At 45.2% G+C, this 22541-nt stretch overlaps 2 protein-coding genes across 3 annotated transcripts in view; one reads left to right on the forward strand and one right to left on the reverse strand.

Annotated features, from left to right (window-relative positions):
- Window positions 1–1835: 1835 nt before the first annotated feature.
- On the reverse strand, window positions 1836–19727 carry ILDR1 (immunoglobulin like domain containing receptor 1). The gene is made up of 8 exons (XM_015647004.2): window positions 19645–19727; window positions 16580–16750; window positions 14454–14603; window positions 13720–13839; window positions 13428–13574; window positions 9018–9149; window positions 7217–8022; window positions 1836–6068 (listed from the first exon to the last, which is right to left on the reverse strand). The coding sequence occupies exons 1-8, from the start codon at window positions 19697–19699 to the stop codon at window positions 6027–6029; spliced, it is 1623 nt and encodes a 540-aa protein (XP_015502490.1). The 5' UTR covers window positions 19700–19727; the 3' UTR covers window positions 1836–6026.
- Window positions 19728–20055: 328 nt separating this feature from the next.
- The window catches only part of CFAP44 (cilia and flagella associated protein 44), a 42614-nt gene continuing 40128 nt past the window's right edge, over window positions 20056–22541 (forward strand). For both annotated transcript variants that reach the window (XM_015641862.3, XM_033517554.1), the window contains exon 1: window positions 20056–20655. The gene's annotated coding sequence lies outside the window, so the exon portion shown is untranslated. The remainder of the gene's footprint in view (window positions 20656–22541) is intronic.

Raw genomic sequence — 22541 nt, forward strand, 5'->3', positions numbered from 1 at the left:
GTCCATGCCACCCAAACAGAGAGCTCAGCTCTTACCTGTCCTGCTTTCTCTCTTTCTCAGGTCCAAGCTGAGGTAGGTGCTCATCTGAGAGCCCGGCATTTATGCAGAGCTAATATAGTGGTAGCAAGGGGTCAAAGGTCCTGCTTTGTTTCCCCATGTGCTCTTTTGCAAGCACATCCAGCTCAGTGGGACAGACAAGAAGTGGTGGAGGACTCTGGACCTGTTATTGAGATTTGGTAATGGAGGGTCAGTCTGACCTGAGCCCAAGAGATGTGGAAGGCAGCTTCTGGGTCACTGAGACCCCTACCTTTTCAGGCAAACCATGTCATGGAGGCCCCTTTCATAAACTGACCGAACTCCACATTAATAATAGCTAGAGATGGGCTAAATTTTGCTCCCACTCTTCCTGTGCTCTAACGCCACTGCTCTGACCATTGGCATTTACCTGCAGCTGTTACAGCAGTTTCCTCTCCATTTACAGCAAATGCATTAACCAAATGGTGCACAGAGGTGTGCACCCCTCTCACACTTCTTTCCCCATGACCAACTGTTTTTGCACAGGATGACTAGATGAGAATACACCTGAGACAGCTATCAAAACTTACCAGGAGGAACATCCAGCTATGGGATCCCCAGTCCAAGAAACACAGAGCCATTAGAGCGGATCCAGACTGGCACAAAAAATGATCATGGGGTTGGAACACCTCTACCATGGGGAAAGGCTGAAAGAACTGGAGCTGTTCAGCCTAGAGAGAAGGCTCCAGGGACATCTTATTGCAGCTTGTCAATACTTAAAGGGTTCTTGTAAGAACACAAAGACTTGGCCAAATCTTGTATTGACAGGAGAAAGTGAAACAGGTTTAAATTGAAAGAGGGTAGATTTAGATTGGATGCAAGAAAGAATTCTTTACTGTGAGGGAAGTGAGACAGTGGAACAGGTTGTTCAGTGGAACAGTTGAATACTGGAAGTATTCAAGGCCAGGTTGGATGGGGCTTTGAGCAACCTGGTCTAGTGGAAGGTATCCCTGGCTAAGGCAGGGGCAGGGTGAATGAGATGACCTTGTAAGGTCCCTTCCAATGCAAACCATTCTTAAGGTTCTATGGTAACATCTCCTGAGGCTCCCCAGTCCCAGTCAGAAAGTGGCTGCACTGCTGGTGTAGGGAATGTTTTCCCATAGCTTGTGGTCCAAGTGGCCCTTGGGTCTCCAGTAGGTCCTGTCACCTGTTTTTGGCACATGCAGCCAGGGGTAGGAGACAGAAAGGCTGCAACACTGAACTACAAAGGGTGCCAGCTGGGGGAATGGGAGGACAGAAATTGGGCCTACTGTGTGAGACCCAACAGATTTCCATTCTCACGTCAACCACTTGTTTATTGGGTGACTCTCACATGTGGCAAGTGTGAAAAGCTCAACCAGTACCTTCATTTATCAGCCAAACAAGATTTCTAGAGGACTTTTCCTCTCACGATGCTCCAAGTGCTTTAGAACCAAACAGTAAGTGTTCTTGTTTTACAGACATGGCAGCCAAGCTACAATGAGTCACATCATTGAAGAGGGCTGACAGTGGTTTCCAAACATTTTTCCACTCTCTAGGTTTTTATGCAAATGATCTTTTTTCTTAGAAAAATAAAGAAAAATAAGTCTTCCAAAATAAGAAAGAAAAATCCCACATACAAGCAAACCATTTTGCATTTTTGTCCAATAAAATAACAGCAGAAGATTCTTACTGATGTGTAAAAAGGTTAACTCAAGAAATAAGAACAGAGACTTTTCAGTTCTACTTCTGGTACAAACACTAAAAAGCAATTTATGGTCTAGGAAGAATACACTAGAGCAACTGGTTAAAAGTTCTTTTATATTTCAATTATACATTAGACAGTCATTGAAGAGAATCTACACATGTATCATCTTCTTTTACAGCTGGAATAACATTCAGAAGACCAGCACAAGGCACATCATAGGCATTAAACTTAGCAGAAACAGGAATGAACAGTCATTACTTGTAGGGGTTAATTTAAGATAACCTCAAGTGTCATTTCTTTCTTATGTCAGGTCAACAAATGGGAGGCTCTAAGATGGTGTTTTAAAATGATGTGCTGCAGGAGGTAGTAACAGAAGGGACTTAGCTGCCCTGTGTGGCAATTCATACTGCTAGAGCTTTGCATTGCAGCTGTTACCACACAAGCCAAGTTCCCAGTCCTGAAGTCACCCTAACTTTAGGCAGTGCTATCATGAATACAATCCCAGAGATAGCAGCTGGGCGTTTCAGCACTTTCCAGTGCCAAACAGGCACTTGCCAAGACCGCAGATCAATGATTGCACAGAAGCAGCCCTTGCTCCCCATTCCTGGAATGGCATTCCAGAATGGCAGGGCGCTCTGCAAATAAGCAAGAAAGGCAGATATTGCAAGTATTTTCTTAATCAAAGAAAAAACCACACGATTCTTTATCTCTCTTATGCATCTCTGGTCTGAGGTAGAAAGCAGCTGACTGTAGCATGGGTGACCTTATCTAGCCCTGCGTGGCATGGTCACTTACTCATTACATTATTTTAAATCAGGGTAACACTGGTGGCTATGAAAGCGCTTTATCTGCGACAAAAGATTCATTCTTTGGGGGTAAGGTATTTTCCTTGTTCTTCCAGCATGAACAGAACAAAAATCTAGAATAGCAATACCTTCCATATGTGAAATATTCAACTTTTTCCATCACAAATGGGCTGAGATATGAAAATCAGCTCTTTGGAATGGCTAAAAAATTAAGCATGAATAAATTGGAATGTAAAAAGAATGGGGCTAGGATATTTCCTACTGTTATTTCTTTCAGTGTGCTGTATTGGAGCTGTTCGTTCTCTCTCTTAAAAAGTCAAAGACCCTGTGATCTTACAGGAAAAGGGTCCACGTTGTATTGTACAATGCTGCCCCAATGGGTTTCATTTATAGCCAATTAAAATCAGAAATAAGAATCTAAGGCAGAGCCTATTTCCTTCCCACTTTTCTTTCTGCTTGCAGTTGTAAAGCACAAAAAGATAGATTTCCTCTGTCGTTATTTCACAGCCCACCAACTGGTGCTTTATGAACCACAGTGGTCCGCAGACCAGTAAGCCTGGTATCATTTCTGCTTCCCTGCTGGATCACCCAATCTGCTTCTGTCACAATTTAAGAAGATACAGAATTAACATGGAGATACAATCAATTTTCCCTGAAGAGTTTTGTTTAATGTTTCTATAAACATGAACAAAGTCACTGAAGAGGAAATCAAGTATGATATAGATAAAACCCTTCAGACTTAACAATTTGTGAATTGTGTTCACAAATCTACAATTAGTCACCCTAGCTCAATTATGGGGACTACAGGAACAAAGAAAGGTGGAGGGCTCCTTCATAGGATGGATACAAAAAAAGCACCACTTCTGCTGTTGGTGTGCTCATACTCCAGCAGCTCCAACACCTACTCCTGTTACAGAGAGAGTCATCTTGGTTTTTCTTGCAGTGTGAGTGGCTTCTTGCTCTTGGGAAAACTTGCTGTATACGTGTTGGCTTGTACACATTTGAATGTGAAGGAAAGTGAACTCCTTCCATGCAACTATCTTGGAATCTCACTGTGTGTCTCAAATAGCCTCTACTCTTTGATGGAGAAAGAGGCAGCCCTTTCCTGAAGCCTGGACATTTGGGCTAGGACAGGAAAAAGTTGTCTTGCATAATATATGAACCTATTGGAGGCACAAGGAAAGAGTCAAATTCCAAGTTACCAATTCAGCTTCCAAGGGTAGAATCTGCAGGGCCCTGGAAATCTGTTAAAAGTCAGCAGAAGGTAAATATCTAATAATATGTAAACTGGTTGCTAGTTTTGGAAGAAGCAGCCCCATATAATTTTCTGTCATTGCAGTCATCGTAAATGCCTCTTAACTAATAAAAATAATCCATCATACAAAAAGGTGGTTCATAAAATCCTAATCATGTTATAAAATTAGAAAAAAATGATCCACAGACAGTGGCTGATAGATACAAGAGCGATCCTAGCTTTCCAAGTTCTGCAAACACAATTCCCTTTATTTCAAACCTGACTCATGGGTCAATTCACATAATTCATCTGGGCCTAATGCAGACAAGCACAATGCTAATTACAGCCCTCCCTCCTTTCTTGACTTCAAACATTGGAGTCAGTCTTTTAGCTCTTTTTTTAAAAAATTTTTGTGATAGCCATCAACAGTAAGAAAGAGACCCTCTGTCTTCAAAAAGTAGGCCTCCAGTGCTGAAACAAAGTCAACCAGAGAAGGTCCTTGGTCCTCCTACTTTATCTCCATAGGCAGGAATTAGAAATAAGCATGTTCAGCCAAGAAATTGTAGGAAGATGAGCACTCTGACTAGCCCTTGTTTGACCAGCAATTACACTGGAAGCTAGAACCACCTGTTCAAAGTGTGATGTTTCCCATCACTGTCCAAAGGAAAAAAAAAAAAAAAAAAGAGGTGGAGAAAGTGAAAGCCTCTCCACATTTTCCAGGGAAAAGCATAAGCACATCAGTAATTAGGACATTAAAAACCAAACAGTAGCAAGGGTAACAGTAGCAAGTAGCAAGCCATGTGGGACAGGCTAGGAAATAAGCTAGGCAAGACAGTCATTCGTACTGGCCAATCTCCAGTGCCTCTGGGTTACCAAAAAATTCACAAGATTCTCCAAAAGCTCCTCACCAACCACAGAGTCTCTTAAATCCAAGAAGCGCCTCTGGCAAGACAGCTTCCCGTGGAAGCAGCCAGCATCCACAGAACTTCTCTTTCTCTTTCTCCAGCACATTTTAAATTAAAACAGTGGATTAATCTCATCAAGCAGAAATGACAAGTTCTCCTTCACAACTGGTCTCAAAGCATGGAGAAATTCTGTATTGTAGTGTCAGGGTGGGAACTGAGGAAATCCTACAATCCAGCTCCAGATCAGATGCACCACACATGCAGGGTTGGTCAGGGTAAAGATCAAGTAAAAATGGTGACTATAAGACTTCCCCAGAGCCCTTTATCCCACCCCATGTATATGATACATGGCATGGAGAGGAAAGGGAGAATATAAAATATATGGAAAAAAGTACATGGCTTAGGCAAGATATATTCATCAAAACCATGCTTACTTGAGCTGAAGGAAATTCTGGTCCATGGTATAAAGAAGAGTAGTCATACTTTGATCAGTCCTTGTAGGGAAGGACAAACCTTGATAAATTTAAGTTTACAAATAAATTCAAGTCTGGATGAAAGGCTAGAACAAGTGTCTTTTAAGGCACTAAGGTCTAGGTTCAAAGAAGAACAGGTTCTTTCAGTCAGTAAAGAGCAGATAAGCTGGGAATTTGCAGACATGCCAGTGAGACCTTATTAAGGCACTCAACATTCTTCCAACACTGTGATCCTCCTGTTTGGGAGAGAGGCTTAGTGGGGACAAAAGGACACAACTGTCCCAGCTATGCTGAGCAGCCAGGCAGAAGCAACAAACATTACACATTCTGAGGCACAACAAAGGGCCTTAGAAAGATGTTGTGCCTCCCTCCACAAAGCTCCCAGGGCACTGGATCAGATGATGTCCAGAGGCCTCTTCCAATCTAAATTTTTCTACTGTCTTGTGACTTTACAACTCTGTGAACATTGGAACCTTCCTCCAGTAACTGGTGTGCAAAGCACCAGCATTCTACAGACTGGGCTCCCTGCAGTGCCACGACACTTAACAGAGAGAACTGGTATCTCTCTTTAAAGACTGGGAATACACTGTTTAGTGAACAAATCTGCTGTTTCTACTAGAATGTTTTCAATAAACCTCAGCCCATTAGAACTTAGCCCAACCTAAGTTTCCAAATCACAGCAATAAAAATAGGTTATGTATGGCTTTCATGGCACTAGACAAATATTCTTCAGACTTGTAAGCCTAAGGGGAAGCTGCTTCATCTGTTTTATTGCTGTTTGTCTGTTCAATCAAAAGCAGCCATCCCAACCTAAATAGAAAAACTAGGAGGAGTCCAGTGGGAATCTTAGTTCTTCCAGTATTGACATCAAATGACTATGCTTCTTCCACTGTAGGAACTTCCTCTGTCCTGCAAGAGAAAATAAAAGATTCAGGAATGAGGAATGATGAATGAAAATCCTATGTCTTCCTACCTGCTCTGAGCACCACAACAAAAACCATTCATACATGTACACATTCCATCTGGAACCAGAATTACACTTCCTTCCACAACACAGAAGGGAAAATGGTAATGTGCAACATACAGCCCCTCAAAATACTCCCACCTTTTAAAATTCTGCATATGTGTGACAAGGGACACTTAACATTTTTTGATTTAAAAGGATCTCCATTTTTCCAGGGGGAATACACTGTCTAATTTGGAGATTAGCAATTGGATATGAAGCTTTTCACACTTAGGTTGCTACCTGAAGTCTAATCCCAGCGCAAACTGACAAGAAGAGCTCTGAACAGTAGCTGTTCACTGCCCACATAATGTATGTTCAGCTCTCAGGAGTCCCAACAAGGGAGTCAGCCTCTTCTACCTGGCCTGGAGAACGGCACATTTTTCATCCATGCCACCCATGACCTTAAAGCCGATTTCATGCAGCTTTAGCCATCGTACCTGGATGTTTTCCCATACGTGCCATCTTAAAAATATTATGCACTTTTTAAAAGAAATCAGAAATAAACCAACACCTGCAGAACAGCTGGTTACAGAGGGACGGATGCTGTTGCCAAGTCTGGAAGTGCTTTCTCCCCAGTCAGTACCAGAACATCTATTTTAACACCAATATATACACAGAATCCCAAAAGCCTCCGGATGGGGACAAGAATATAACATGTCACCCTGTAGGGGACATAATTTATTTCAGAATCACTGAATCACAGCATCATTTGGGTTGGAAGGGAACTTAAAGATCACCTGGTTCCAACTCCCCCACCCTGGGCAGGGACACCTGCCACTAGACAGGTTGATCAGGGCCCCACCCAACTTGGCATTGAACACTTCCAGGGATTTGACTTTTTACTTTGCCCCTGAACACGCTACCTCCAGGCAATGCCTGTCAGAAGGCAGGTACTCAGCAGCCTCTTCATAACCATGCTGTGCAGAGCACTCCTTGCTCCTTGGCCTCTTTTTGAAAGACAACAGACTACAGAAGGTAGAAAACACTCCCTCTCAATCCCTGAGCCCCACCTTTTCCCTTAGGTGGGAAATCACAAAGACAGCTGACTCACCGAGCGGGTCCCTGCACTGCTTTTGTGCTTCTTGTCCTGAGCTGGGATGATTTCTAAGGAGCGGTAACTGGGGGGTTTCTCTTCTGGCCACTCCCGGGACCTGCGGTTCCTCCGCCTGCGGTTTGACACCGGGACACGGACCTGCTCCTCTGAGGAGCTCCACGAGCCCCTGCGAGAAGAGGGGGGGGAGTAGCTGTGTCGCCTCTGGCCAGAGTAATTGCTCCTCCCAGCATGGTGCTCATATTCTCGCCTTCCCCCGGGCTCCTGCCTCCCACCACGATGGTGGCTGGAGCGCTCCTTGGTCTCCTCTGGATAGAAACTGCTGCTGCTCTTGCCCCTCTCAGCCTGGCGTGGGGGTGACACATCCCGTCTGGAGTGCTGGGGCCTGCCATTGTAGCCACCTGTCCTCTGCCTCTGAGGATGATCCTCTCTCTGCCTGTCCCAGGGCTCCTGACTGTAGCTGGAATGAGAATCCCCACTGGAAGGCAAGGGCCACCTCCGGTTTTCCCTTCTGTCCTCTGCTGCGGAGTCCCAGGGCCTGGGGGTGCGGGCAGCTCTTTGTGGCCGTGAGGAGCTGCTGCTGCCATGGATGGAGGAGATGTGGTCAGTAAGAGGAGGTGGCAGGATGTCGGAGCCCAGCGAGGACAGCAAGCTGGGCTGCACAGCCTGCCGCTGGTGGGGAGGCGCCCGCGGCTGGGACACGTTCAGGTTTTGGATTTCAGACTCCAGATAGTCCAGAACACCGCTCTTGTGGGAGAGCTGGGCTTGTGGCTGCACCAGTGCAAGACTGTTCTGTAGAGATACATCTAAGGATAAAAGCACAGGAGAACACAGAAAGTCAAGAGAAAACACTGAAGGCCCTTCTGCACTCATGATCCTGGCTGAGTTGCTTCTCTTCTCCTGCTCCACCTCACTGCAAGAGCTGTCTCAGGCACCACAACCAGACCAAATGAGGTATGGTGCAAAGAGCAGTAACTAAGAAGCTGCAGCATGATCTAACATGTTTTAGGCAGTACAGAGGTAAGCTTCCAGCATACCTGGAAATACAGTCTGTGTATTTAAAGGAACACTTTTTCCTACAGCACTGATACCATATTTTATTTAAAAATAATCAGAGAAAGACCATAATGTTTCCTTTCGCATTTCATTGAACCAGAAGAAATACTGCAAAAGAAAATGAAAATAAAAAAAAAGAAAATTTTATATGTATGCACACATACATACACACACACACATCTATGTACAGATATAAGCAACAAATGGAGAAGAAAAGTCTTCCTGGTTCATTAAAGAGTCCTTCATTTTTTGCTGCACACAGGCTAGATCTGCTGCACAGAAGGCAGTTTGCCCTTAATCATTTGAAGACTAGACATTTGATAAGAACTCAAACAAATTGCACCTCACTTGTCATGTCAGTTCTGGCTATAAGGAGTTGACCGTGACCAGCACAGCAGAACAAAGAGACAGTACCCTCCTCTGCCACACAAAGCAAGATAAGCTGGGTATATTTACCCTGCAGTCCCTGGGGTGTAGCACAGATACACCTTAGTTAGAGTTAAACTGCTTCACCCAGCACTGAGCCCAGCAAGACAATTAGGATACCAGGCTGTTTTTATGCACCCAGACAAGTTTTTGGTGAGCTGCAGGTATGGCAGAGCTGTCATTCTAGGATTTACAGTCATGCTAGGAACATCCTTCTCTCTTTTCTGGTAGAGAGGCTAAAGCCTCAATGCTGAACTTCCTGAAGAAGTTACCTGTTTCTCATCCTGATTTCCCTCTGAAATGGTGCCCATGGTCTCACCTTGCTGCAACAGAGGGTTCAGCTGGTAAGAGGAAAGTTTTGAGTTCCTGTCACCAGCTCCGTAGAACATGTTGGGTGATAACCAAGGCGCAAGTGCCTGAGCCCGCTTCATGAACTGGTGCCGTTCCAGTACTGTAAAAGACAAAGAAAGCTTACAGTACCTGTCCAGAGGGCACAATTTGCAGATCACATACCATTTTGCTTCACAGGCTGTAGCCTTTGGATACAGGAAGCTCAAAAAATTAAAATCTCTCTTCACCCTATAACAAAGGTAAATCAGAGCACAGGAAATGCCAATGCAAATTTGTACATCTTCAAAAAAGTACCTAAAACAGAAGAAAAGCTTTACTGCCTAGCATTGTGATTCCAGTCCCAACAACTGGGAACAAATTATACTATGATTAAGTATGCAGCACATAACTAAGTTAAGACTTCTACTTGCCCTGTCTTTATGAGTAGAGCTGCAAAAAGGTGAGAAATAATGTTTCATACATCAAGACATGCAACCATTTTCTCTCTCTCAAAGTTCTTTCACCTCATCACTGGTCCTTTTCTCTTCTGGCTTCGATTTCCCACTAAATGAGACCTTTCCTTGCAACCATTATATGGGTTCCGTCCAGATCATATTTTCCACTCTACACTCCATCATTTTCTCTCTGTTTCACAAAGAGGGCACTCAGAGGTGCACTGTTCAGCTTTTCCCTTTCTAGTCTTTTGACCACTCTTCTTGTCACTCCATAATTTACCTCAGAATGACTGCTAAAATTAAATCCCCTTAGACAGCGTGGTCAAAGTGGTGAACAAACTAAATTTCCTGTTCTCAACAGCAATGTCCAGTGTGAAACAGTGGAAATTTCTCTCTTTCACAGGGTTTCCACCACTGCTAACTCCAGACCCCTATTAGTGGGGTCAGACTCCAATTTCACTTCCTTTTTTTCAGCATTTCTATCTCATCCCCTCAACACAGACAAGCTCACTTGTCTTCAATCCATAGCTCATTGCTGCCTCATTTGGGGGAATACCTAAAAACATCTTACAGAAACTTAGCTTTGTCTACCACAAACAATCAAAATTTAAGTTTAGAAGCAAGTAAATTCTGCAAGTCCCTGACCTTACAAAACCTGGTTTGTCTGTTATTACTAGCTGAAGCTTTTCAGCAACAGTGCCTTTAAAAATTTCTCTTTTATGGCTTTCCTGGAGTTTCAGAAGTCACAGACTTTTACTGCAGCCTCCTGTCTGGTCAGGCATGAACAAAACATTACAGTTCAAGAAACAGATAGGAACATAATTGCCTTTGAGACTTTCACCCCTCTGATCAATCTGGCTGAAGCTGGCTGATGAAATTAAAAGCTATTGGAGGGAAAGAGACAAGGGATAGACAGACAAGTTGACTGCATAAGATTTGCTTCTTTAAGAAACCAGGCTACAGCTAAGCTCCAATTAATTCTGTCCCCTGGGTTCACTGCAGTAGGCAGCATTTAGACTGCATGCCCTGTGGGACTGAGCTCTCCACTTTAGGTAGCACTCCAGTTACTAAACATGTCCTCCTTCAGCTGTTTCACTGGATTTATCCAGAGCACCACTTGCAGCAAAAGCGGGACTGACCATGCCTCTTAACACATCCTTCCTTTTCTCCACACTTTGTGAAGCTCCACTTGATTCTTCACTGCAAACTCCCTTCCCCTCCCCAGTCTGGCTTCAACCAGAGGGAACTACAAAGCTGGAAACTTCAGGGGTTTTAACCCTAATAATCTCAATATCCTCAAAGCTGTGTAGTCTGAGGTAGCAGCTGCCAAGAACTTTATGTCAAACTTAATTCCTTTTTTTTTTTTGTTTTTTTGTTTACCAAGGGATATCCTTTCAGTTTACATTTCAAATTTAGAGAATGAGAGAATAGGAATACAAAGAAAAGGGATAAACAGAAGGGGAAGGCCTCTCTCCCTCTCCCATTCCTCCAGTTATTACCTTGAGAATGTCCTAAAGCTTGCTGAGTGCATGTCCTGGGGTTTTGACCTGGGTCTTTGCCTGAGGAGAAAGAGGTCCAGCACCTGTGGGCACACCTGCTTGGCACCCTCTTAAGGTAGGAAGGCTGTCACTAGGACCACAGTCATCCTGTCCCTGACATCTTCTGATCTCTCCCTACAGCTTAACAAATCCAGAATTAGCCTTGGTCTTCATTACCATCAGCCCTTCTTCCTTCCCCAGATACTCTGCCTTCCAATTCGAATCCAATATATACTCTGATTTCCCATCTGCCAGACAGAAGTTACAGATCTTTTTAAAGTAAACATATTTATCTGAGGAAGGTCAGATTCACCCTAATTCCAAAACTCCTACCCCATTTTGCCAGAAAGTTGTGTTGCTCCCTCCAGTTATTCTCTGCTGGAAAAATCTGTTCTTCACCTTTGACAGACTTCAACAGCTGCTGAGCCAATTATAAAAATAAAATATTTTGCAACTTAGTGAGACCCAGGTGCAAGTATATCCTATTTTTCCCTGATTCATTACTAGAAGAAGTCCACAGCAGAAAAGGAACAAATAGGAACAGTAGGAGGTCATATGTATATTTACTCCAATGGGCTTTTTTCAGAGCTTTCCACGGGGAATGTAATTGGCTTGCTCCTGGGGCATGTCTAATATTTCTGTACATCAATCCTGAATTACTCAAACATTGCACTCCTTTTATTGCTCGCTTCAAACCCATGCTCGTTAACGGTGTGATTCACAGCACCCAGGATTATCCTGCCTCACTGGCTCCTGTGATTGTTCAGCAGATCCACGCTGTCCTCTAGTGGCCGATGATGGGGAAGGAAGCACCCACACTCACCCTGCGATCTACACAGGTGAGGATTTCTGCCTTCTCTTCAGCTGTGTGGAATGTTATTCCTCAGCACTGTTTCAAAGATGTCCCCTGAATCCATCTTCCTGTGTTTCGCAAGGCCTCCAGGTCATTTCTTGGAGTGCCAATAGGATAAGTCAGAGGGAGGTTGTCGTAAAGAGAAGGTGTGTTAGTGGAGAGGAACAGGCACATGCATCCCTTACAAAACGGATAAAGAGGGCAGGCATCTTGGATGGAAATTACAGACACAGAATCCAGCATCCAGTCAAGGCGGCTGGACTTGTCTGTACCTTCTCTCATGAACGTGGAGAGGTTTAGAGAACCCTACAAGAATCCCTCCACTTTAACAGGAGGCAGGAAATAACAGCAGCAGTCTGGAGTGAGCTATAATCTGCAGCACAGAAAAACAGAAAGGAGCTCACACAAACTCTGAACCTCTTTTTTGCTGAGAACTAGGAGTTCTGGAGGTGTAAGTCTCTCATCTCCATCACCTCTCTCCCCCTTCAGAGAAACTGATTTTTCTGCCAGATTTCTGCAGCCTCCTCAACACTACACATTTTACATGACAACCTGTAAAGCCTCCAATGTTTAGTTTTGGGTTTAGCAATAAAAGGGATGTTCTGTTCACTCTTTGCAAGGGCTAAGCAAATTCAACTTAAATCTAAAACTCTCACAGCTTAGTAACACCCAAGCTATACTAAATAGTTGCTTTGAAAGTAAAGGTAAATCTGAAACAGAGCTCCTTCTTCATAAATCCTCTCCTTGTAGCATCTGGGGAAGAACCTAGTGATTTCAATGATAAATAAACTTATTTGTTGTATTTTGTTATTGTCAGACTTTGTAAGGTTCAGGGGGACTAGTCTACTTGTTGCTAACCAAGGTTTGGTTACAGGAATGCAAAGGTTATATGAAATTAACAGCCAAAACTCAAACATTAGCCTTATTAAAAGAACAGGGTCTGTAGAAATTTTATTACTGATAAAAAAGCAAATGCAACAAAGTTTCTTTTTACCCTCAAAACTTCAGAATGCACCTGCAAGGCTGACCAGCAGAGACCATCTTTCTCCACTTTCACTTTCTTCCCCAAAGAAAACCAAACAAAACCTTTTTCTAGTAGAAGGAGCAGCTCTGAAGAAAAGGTGCAGATAAAAAATTTCCAATTTATATGAAATTCTTCTCAGAGCAACATACTAGTTGGGAGACTAGTACCAAGGCATTTGCTTGCCTTTCTCACATACACAGGCATATGAACCACAAGACAGGAAAGAAAGTCCTGAGCTACTCAGACAAGGGAACTTTTTGTGCCCTGGATGGTGTGAGAGAAGCTGGTAACAACGTGTGAGTGAGGAGAAACTTGACAGCTGGACACAGAGGAGCAAGATAAATCCCATGTATCCAAAATCCCCCCTCTAATTTCAGATTAGCAGGTCATGGAGGTCACACTGGCCAAAGAAATGTCTCAGTTTATATGGATACTGAACAAAAGAGAGAAAGTGGAGCTCAGCAAGCTCCCAGACAAGCTTTTGTCTTGACAGAAGCCAAAAATGGATGCACATTTGCTTGAACCTCACCTTTCTGATTACAGCAGCACCGTGTTGGACAGCAGCCACACTGGATGTGGCAGCAGCAATACTGGGGGCAGCACTGGCACCAGCATATCCCAATCAGCAGAAGGAGGAGAAGGCCACCGAGAATGATGAGGAGTACTGTGAGCCAGTCTGTGGGGAAAAAGGAGACAGAAAAAGGATTGATCCTAATATATCTGGCCATGGTAGCTTACTGAACACCTCTCCACTGCTGGAGATGTCCTGGGGTGGAGGAGAACAGGAGGAGATATCTTGGCAACAAAGCACAGGCACTTACGGAGAACAATCAGCTTAACTTCTTTGTCTGCATCACCTGAGGTATCTCCTGGTGCTTCCACAGTGCAGTAGTACATGCCGTGGTCCCACCACATGACCTCACTGATGACAAGATCTGCTCCTGTGGGAGAAGGACTGAGAGGTCAGTGGGATATTTGCAGTTGACAGACACCACGTTCAGGCTCCATCTGAAAAGAGCTCTCTGCCTGCAGGAGACACAGAGTACTGCATCTCCCCTCTTCCCAAGCATAGCTATCACCTTCAAACAATCTCACTGGAGTCCAGTGACAACTCCTACAAAGAGCATTCACTGCCAGTCCATGTTTTCTGTGTTGCTGGAAGCCAACCCTACTGGTTTTGGAACACAGATCACTATACCTCTTAGGTCAGCAATCCTAATGGCTCTTCTGGCAGGAGCAGTATCTATTGCTCCATGGACAGCTGGAAGCATATAACACACCTGGACAATTATGTAATACTTGGAAGAATGAACTGTTTTCTAGCTTCTGAGCTCCTCAATTCAGTTATGCTCTTCAGCAAAATGCTCTGGCATCCTCAGCTCGGCCTTAGGTTGTAGTGCCTCCAACACCCTCAGGCCAGCTGGGGACACTGCTCTTATTCCATTACCATGTGCAGTATATAAGCTACAGATGACATTAACCATGCTCTCTTCACTTAGCAGACCCAGATATTGGATAGTTCCTGAGTTCACTGCCTGCCTGGGAGGTCACTCACGGTTCTGAATGGTGATCTTTCGCTGCTGGTAGTCGATGCCCAGCACAGGGTCCTTCTGCCCAAATTTCTGGATGACAATGCGCACCTTCCGCTGGCTGTCATTGCAGTCATTAGAGGGGTCCTGGCCAAGGGCTAAACCAGCCTGGTATGCTACAAACACATATCATCAGAGACGTCAGAAGTTATTTCAAAAGACCAGTTTCTATTGTCTTGTGAGCAGCAGAGAAATTCTTGAGTACATTGTGTGCAATTGTTTTGGTTTAGTAACACAAACCATGACTTCAAACCAGTAAGTTGCTTTGGAGTACTCAAAAACAAACAGAGGTAGAGCCACAGGAATGGCAGAGATTTTGAGAATGCATGAGCTGCAGAGGAGATGCCTTTCCATACTCATGACTGAAGTAGAAAGAAGCTAATGATAGTAGGCTGGAAGGCAGCTCCTAGTATGAAGCTGAAAGAAAAGTCATAAAACACCCAGGAGTACTAGAACTAAAACAAAAGGGTGTTTATCTACCAAACAAAATCTCCAGACATACGTGAACTGCTCTATGGATTGTATCCCTTTCCCTCCTGTATCCCATTACATGTTGTGGAGCTCATAAAGACAGAAAATAATCCATCATGTGATTCCAGCTAAGGATTAAATGTAAAGACACAAGAGAATTACTGGAGGACTAGAGGCAATTTCTGTACAGTACTTTTTTGACAGACTCATATCATAAACCAGCATCGAATTTCCAAGTATTTAGGATCTGAGGTTTGGGGAAATGGCTGATTCAGTCAGCATTTTCTATGAAGAGCTCACAGTGAAGAGAGATGAGGACAAAGCTTGTCAAAGGCTCATTCACTGCCATACCTAAAATGGAGCATGAAGTCCCTTTTGGGGACTATTAGCTTGAGCCTGGGCTAAAATCACTCACATTTTGCTGGGATCAGCTGAGCCAGGGACCCTCCTGCTTGGGGACCAGGCTGTAGAGCACTTGGTAGCATGCCTACCCAACCCATCCAGACTGCACAAAGGAGAGTTTGGGCACCAAGTACCCACTGTGAGCTCAGTTCTAAGTGTACAGTTATGCTATGGCTGGCTACCTAAATATTCTGTAGGGTTTACAAACAACAGAACAGAGCAGAATAGTTCAGCTGGCAGGGACATACAAAGGTTACCAAGTCCAACTGTCTGATCATTTCATGATTATCTAAAATGTAAAGCAGTATACTACTGATGTAGTACTGAGTCATTCCTACACATCCTATCACTGGATACCAGGCAGAGGAAATCAGCACCTCTCTTTTCACTTCCCTTCTCAAGAAGCTGTAGAGAGCAATGATGTCACCCCACAGTCTCCTTTTTCCTGAACTAGACAAGCCCAAAGTTCTTAGCTGCTCCTCACAGAATGTGTCTTCCAGGCCTTCTATCAATCAGCATTGTTGCCCTCCTCTGGATGCATTCAAGTACCTCAATATCCTTAAATCCTGGGACCCAGAACCACATACAGTACTCCAAGTGAGGCCACACCAACACTAAATGTAGAGGAATAATAACCTTTCTGGACCAAGTGGTTATCCTGGGATGCAGTTTATGTACCATATTGAACACCCCTGAATTAAGGCTGCCCGCAACAGAATGTCAGCACGTGAAATGCTCCCACTCCCACCACTACTAAATGTTATTATTTAGAAGCCTTCATGCCCTTCAAAAAGCATGTGTTTCTTCTATTTCCTAAAATCAGTAACACCTGGTCACAGGCATCCAGCTCCAAGCACAGGTCTCCCATTGAATCCTTAAGCCCACTTGTTGCAGGGCCCTTGCTTTCAAACATGCTGAAGCCTAAGATGGGGCTGCCAAGATTGGCTTGTGTCAACCACAGCTGAACTGCCCTGTATTCTGAGTTGATGACAAGGAGGACAAAATAGCTGCTTTGGATGGGATTTCTACAATCTCATAAGGCCTTGACATTTCAAAGGAAATCACAGACATGACCTGCATTTCCTTGGAGTGCAAGGAAATGCCACCACCTGGTTTTTGCATAGGAAAGGGTCAAAAGCCTGTACTACCCCAGTGAATCTACTTTCCCCTTTCTTCCCACTTGAAGGGGGATTCCTTGGAAGACAAGCCTGACACTTACAGGCTGAGTAGTAGTCAAAGATGGGGTCCTTGCAGAAGGATTTGAAGCGCCAGGTCACCACCACGTCCTGCAGCTGTGCTGAGGTGCTGTAGTCACACTTGAGGATGACAGTGGCAAATAAGGTGGTGTAACGCTCAACATCCTGCACTGTCACCAGGAGAGAGAGGCAGCCTGCAAACAAGAACACAGGAGGCTGTCAGCCCACAGACTCCCCAGGCCTCCTATCACACCATCTGCACCACACCAATGGCCCAAGTACATCTCCTTTGGCCCCGTCCAGGACCTGCACCTACAGACCTCCCAGCCCTTCTGGTGAAGTTAGGTAACCAGGTTACAAATCCTGGTTAGAACATGACCCCATCTTTCCCTGACACAAGAAAGCTTCATTGGCCCACCTTAATTATTTTCTCCCAAGCATGAGTAGCCATTATGAAACACATCACTCTGTGCTCTCCTTCTCCATGGGGAAAACTGTCCTAGAAGCACACGGGACAGGACTCCCTCGGCTTTTAATCCTAATCAGAAAAGTTTTGCAGGGCCATGTGTTTGTATAAACACCAAATGAATTTTATCAAGGTCTTGCTCAGACACTCATCAGAATGTTATCTAGTAGTGACCAGGATTAAGACAATACAACTCTCAGGTTGTAGCACTGTAGTTAATTGTTTATCACCACTTCAGAACAGCACACATCAATTACCACCTTTTATCCTTTTAAATGAAGCTATCATTATGTATTTGTTATGTACTCAACAACCTCCCCAGCACTTTCCATCCAAGCAGCTGCACACACTCAGGGAGGTTTTACAAAGTTTCCCATAAGCTATACCATAGTTCAGCTATACTCCAGAAACATGTTTATCTTATTTAAACCTTGATAGTACAGTAAGTTGTGCTTGTCGTTAACAATAGCAAAGTTATCACCAGTTGCCTTTGATAAGGGAATACAAACAGTGAAGGGCAAGTGTGGGATGCCCTCTTTGGAATATATGCCAGAGAACCAGGCAGGGATTGCAGCACTATTACTAGTTGCCTCTTAACTGCAGAGCATGGCAGCAGAAAAGTCAGGAAGAAAAGTGAGATGCTTGAAGGTACCAACTGTACAGGTCTCCATGAACCAACACTCGATTTTTATCATATATTCAAAGATTTTCCCTCTATTCCATGTTTTCAGGATGAGAGCAAGAGAACAAGTTGCTACTACTATGTAGTAACACCTGGACCACAACTGCAAACATCATTCTTTGTCAAGCATCATTCAGTGCCTAGGCTGCCACCTCCACACTAGATTCCAGGCAAATACAAGCTCACACAGTTTTCACACAGGAGAAGATGCTGCAGAGGTGCATGCTGCCTCAACAAGTCATTCTGCAGTAGGGTATTGTCAATGTAGTACTTGCTCAGTTTCTGCTTTGAAATGGCACTCCTCGTCAGCCAACTGAATGCACAGGCAGAGCAAACTCATTTGCCTTAAGAATACCACACAAAGAGAGAGGGCCAGGGAAACCCCTGAACCCAAGGCTTTTCTGAAAAATAAGATATACGCACATGCACTTAAACACAAAAAAACCAGCAGCTGTGAAAGCCTCTAGATAAAACAAGTTTATTACAATGCTGTAGCATGGCAAGGTCCAGACCACTGACAGGTAGTTACAGCTGCTCTTATTTAAAAGCACTGTAGTTCAACACATCTTGTTTCAGCTTTCATTGTGAAATAGCTGACTCTAGGGTCTTATTGCAGAAAATCACAAGAAACCAATTCAAACTCTCAAGATCAGTAAAACCTTGCTCTCAGTGTCAATTAAATGAGACCCCATATGAATTATGACTTGCAAAGGCTCATGGGAACAGAATGTTTTCCATGGATTTCCTACAACAGCATCTCTCTGACAAGAATAAAACATTCAAAATCACTGTATGCTTTTTACTAACAAAACCCACATCTCTTTATGGAAGGGATGCTTTCTCACTCACTCTGTTCTTCAAAACAACCAGAGTTGAAGGGGAAGTTCCTTATTTTCTAAAGAGGTTGAAAACCTACTGTTCCTCCCCAGCAAAGAGTAAGATGTTGCTGCATGTCCAGTGTTTCCCATTAATCTCCAAGAAAACTGAAAAGTTGTGAAATTAGGGCTGCACTGCATTACTCCACTGCAGGACACTATCTTTCTTATCCTGGTTGGAAAGAACAAATATGGACACCACCAAACTAGTAAGTTTTGGCTACATCTATGGTTTGCAGTGAAGACACAAACCTCTGGACCCCGTGTAGCCAAGTTTTGGCTAGAGCATCTTCCAGGAACACAGCTGTCAAGCAAGACAATAAACAAGCATAGCCTCCATTCTTTTTTGCTTCCTTCACTGGTTCTCCGTGAAAAACCGAATTTCAGTATTTAAAGCCAGATTATCAGCCAAAACCCAGGCATCCAAGAAGCGAAATGATCGCTTTATTTCCAAGAGGAGGTTAGAAATCAAGTAGCCTGCAAAGCTTGGCAGAGAGAACTCTGCTGGCTGAAGGCTGCCCGTGGGCAGGGAGGCGAGCCCCTGCTCCCCACTCGAGCAGGTGCTCAGCAGGTGCAGCAGCACTGCAGCTACCCCAGAAATCCTCAACAGGTTGCGGCTGCTGAGCCAGCAGCAAAAGCTGGGGTGGGCGCTTGCGAGAGGCCAAGGGGGATCCCCCCGTGTCCGTGCCCAGCGCCCGGGTCCCAGCCGAGTTGGCAGCATGCGACCGATACTGGAGGCTGCCAGGAAGCAGGAGGCCACTTCCTCCCGGGAGAGAGGTCAGCCGCACCTTCGGGGAGCGAAACTCGTCTCCGCACGGCTTCGGACCGAGCTCGGGAGAGCCCCGCGGGCGGGAAAGGGCACCGGGGGGGAACAGCTCCCGCCCGGACCGGGCCGCCCTTTCCCCTCACCGCGGGGCCGCCGCCGCTCCCCCGACCCCGCGGCACCTTAACCGAGGGCGAAACCCGAGGGTGCCTCCCAAATCCCGGCCCCTGCGCCGCGGGGCTGTCCCGGGGCAGGGCGGGCCGGGGGCCCGGAGGGGGCCGTAAGCCCCGGGCCGCACTCACCGGCCGGCAGCCAGGCCAGCAGCAGCGCCCACCGGCAGCACCCGCGCGGGGCCATGGCGCCCTCTCCTCCTCCTCCTCCTCCTCCTCCGCCCGGGGACGTCGCGCCCACTGTCCCTCCCCTTCCGTGGCACCTGTCCCTGGGCCGGGCGCTGCTGCCGGCTGCAGTCCCCTCCCTCGGTACCTGCACCCTCCGCCCGAACGCCAGACGGAATACCAGCCGGCAGCTTCAAGAACTGCTTTATATACAAATACACATATACATACACATACACATACATACACATATACACACACACACACACATATATTTTTATATGTATTTGTAAAACGAAAACGAAAAAATATATATCCCAAAACATGTATATATCAATATAAAATTTATATATATATGTATGTATGTTTGTATGTATGTATGTATGTCCTGAGCACACAGGTGCATGGGAAGTTACCCGAGCTGCGCCGCCCGGGGCAGCGCGCCCCAACCGAGAGGCGCACGGGAGCGCACGCCAAAGACTGCGGGCGGGAAGAAGGTCTGGGGAATTCACGGAATCACAGAGTCGGTTCGGTTGGAAAAGATCTCCGAGACCATCCAGTCCAGACTGTGACCGAACACCGCTGTGTCAACTGGACCAGGGCACTGAGTGCCTCGTCCAGTCTTAAACACCTCCGGGGACCGTGACCCCATCACCTTCCTGGGCAGCCCACTCCAATATCTAATCATCTCTTCTGTGAAGAAATTCTTCTTGATGTCCAACCTAAACCTCTCTGGCGCAGCTCAAGACTGTCTCCTCCAGACCCGTCACTAATTTAATTTTCCCACTGAGGTCTGAAATGACCACAACCGTGGCCAAAGCAGAGGTTACTTTAAAGAAAAAACCCGAACAACCCAAAGTGAAACAACCAGCAGCCCCCGCAATTGGCCCGGTAGCGCCGCCGACCCGCCCGCTGGCTCCGCTCCCGGGGCGCTTGCGGTTGCCTGGAGACCGGAGCTCGGCGGCGGAGCGGGCCCAGGTACCGGGGCTGAGGGGAGGCCGCGGCCGCTGCGGGCCCAGGTACCGGTGCTGAGGGGAGGCCGCGGCCGCTCCGGGCCCAGGTACCGGGGCTGAGGGGAGGCCGCGGCCGCTCCGGGCCCAGGTACCGGGGCTGAGGGGAGGCCGCGGCCGCTCCGGGCACAGCCGCCAGCGGCGGGCCCGCTGGTGCTGTGAGTTGTTCCCGGTAGCCCCTCTCCTCACGCTTCCCGGGGCCTCTCTGTGCCCGCACCCTCCCCTTGGCCCCGCTGGGGCTCCTTCTCCCCTGCTCGCCCTGCGGAGCGCCAGGTGTCCCTCACCTGCCCCCTGCCATCCCCTCTACACAGGACTGAAATGTCCTGCAGCACGGATACACCGTCCCGTACTGCATCTGAAATGTGGGACTTGTTAGGTTTTCTTCACCATGTGTGAGGCAGTTAATTTTATTGCCTGTTGCATTTGTGGTACTACTCTCATACTCATTTTTATGATTTTTCTTTATGCTCTAAGTTAATAAGTAACTGGTGATGTCACTTGCCCTTATTTCTGCGTAGTAAAAGCCTGGTAACCTTTATTCACAGGGCAGGCTTTAATAGACTTAAAACTTTTGCTTGCATGTGGTAGAGCTAGGATATGTGGATCATACAGAGGGCTACTTTAGGTGTAAGACTGTAAATTAGAGTTAGATTTATTTCTCCTAATGAAATAGGAAAATACTTTGCATTTGTGCAACATAGTAATAATGAGGAGATCAATAGCAGGGCTCTGCTCTACTCTTTTCTCTCTCTGATGAGGGAGAATAGAGACAATGGGGCTATGATAGAGATAATCTGTCTAGATCCTGCTTTGTAGCTTTATCCTTGCTGTCTCGGTCTCTGACTAGTAAATAATTTATATACTTAACTGCTGTGAGAATTGCTCTCTTCTGTTATTCTCCTTGCTCTCAAGTCTTCTAGCTGTTATAAGAGCATCCATATTCTCTAGTATTTATTTTTTCTTCCTTGGGATCTTGGGTTGATTGCCTAAACTGACTTTTATTACTAATTTTCTAGTGCTGATGGATAGTGATATACAGACAACACTGCTTTCTATGCCTGACTGACACTCTGCTATTTTTATTTCTGTATATAAACACTATAAGACTTTATTTTTTTTAATGAAAGTGAGTTTTGCAAGACTCTCCTCTTTGCCCATTTTGCACTCATCAGTGGCCCAGTAAATTGTTGATGTACTCTGATGTGGTCTGAAGGCAGAAAGGAGTACTGAGAGAGTTGTTCAATGGTCTGCTGTTTTTCAAACACAAATGAAAGATTCAGAAAAAAATGCTGAGGAGACCATGTTTGAAAGTGAGCTAAAGAAACAGATCTTGGCAGATGGGAAGAAACCTGACACATCCAAAGCAGAGCTAGACTTGAGGAAGATGCTGAAGAGATGATAAGTATGGAGTTCCTTGTGGCAGACACTTCTCACAATACTCGAATGCTGCACCTGTGTTTTAGACCAGTGCTACCCCCAGGTCAGAAAGAGCAGAGAGTGCAGCCTGGAAGGCTCACAGTGCAGTGCTAAGAGGAGTCAGGATTGGAAATCCTGGGACAAACTGAGTTCCTTCATGTGGAATGAAAACAATTGAAGGAATAGTACAATCTCTTCTGAAACAAAGGCCAAATGTCTTTCTTTTCTTTCTTTCTTTCTTTTCTTTCTTTCTTTCTTTCTTTCTTTCTTTCTTTCTTTCTTTCTTTCTTTCTTTCTTTCTTTCTTTTCTTTCTTTCTTTCTTTCTTTTCTTTCTTTCTTTCTTTCTTTCTTTTCTTTCTTTCTTTCTTTTCTTTCTTTCTTTCTTTCTTTCTTTCTTTCTTTCTTTCTTTCTTTCTTTCTTTCTTTCTTTCTTTCTT

Source organism: Parus major, chromosome 1, assembly GCF_001522545.3.
Source record: "Parus major isolate Abel chromosome 1, Parus_major1.1, whole genome shotgun sequence".
NCBI classification, from domain to species: Eukaryota; Metazoa; Chordata; class Aves; order Passeriformes; family Paridae; genus Parus; species Parus major.

Excerpts from the sequence above, each read along its gene's own strand:
- ILDR1 (XM_015647004.2), bottom strand. The coding sequence starts at position 19,699 with ATGGCCCCGCGCGGGTGCTGCCGGTGGGCGCTGCTGCTGGCCTGGCTG. Across the intron at positions 13,575-13,719 it reads AGTTAAGCTGATTGTTCTCC|ACTGGCTCACAGTACTCCTC; the intron begins GTAAGTGCCTGT and ends TTTTCCCCACAG. Across the intron at positions 9,150-13,427 it reads GTGCTGCTGTAATCAGAAAG|TACTGGAACGGCACCAGTTC; the intron begins GTGAGGTTCAAG and ends TGTCTTTTACAG.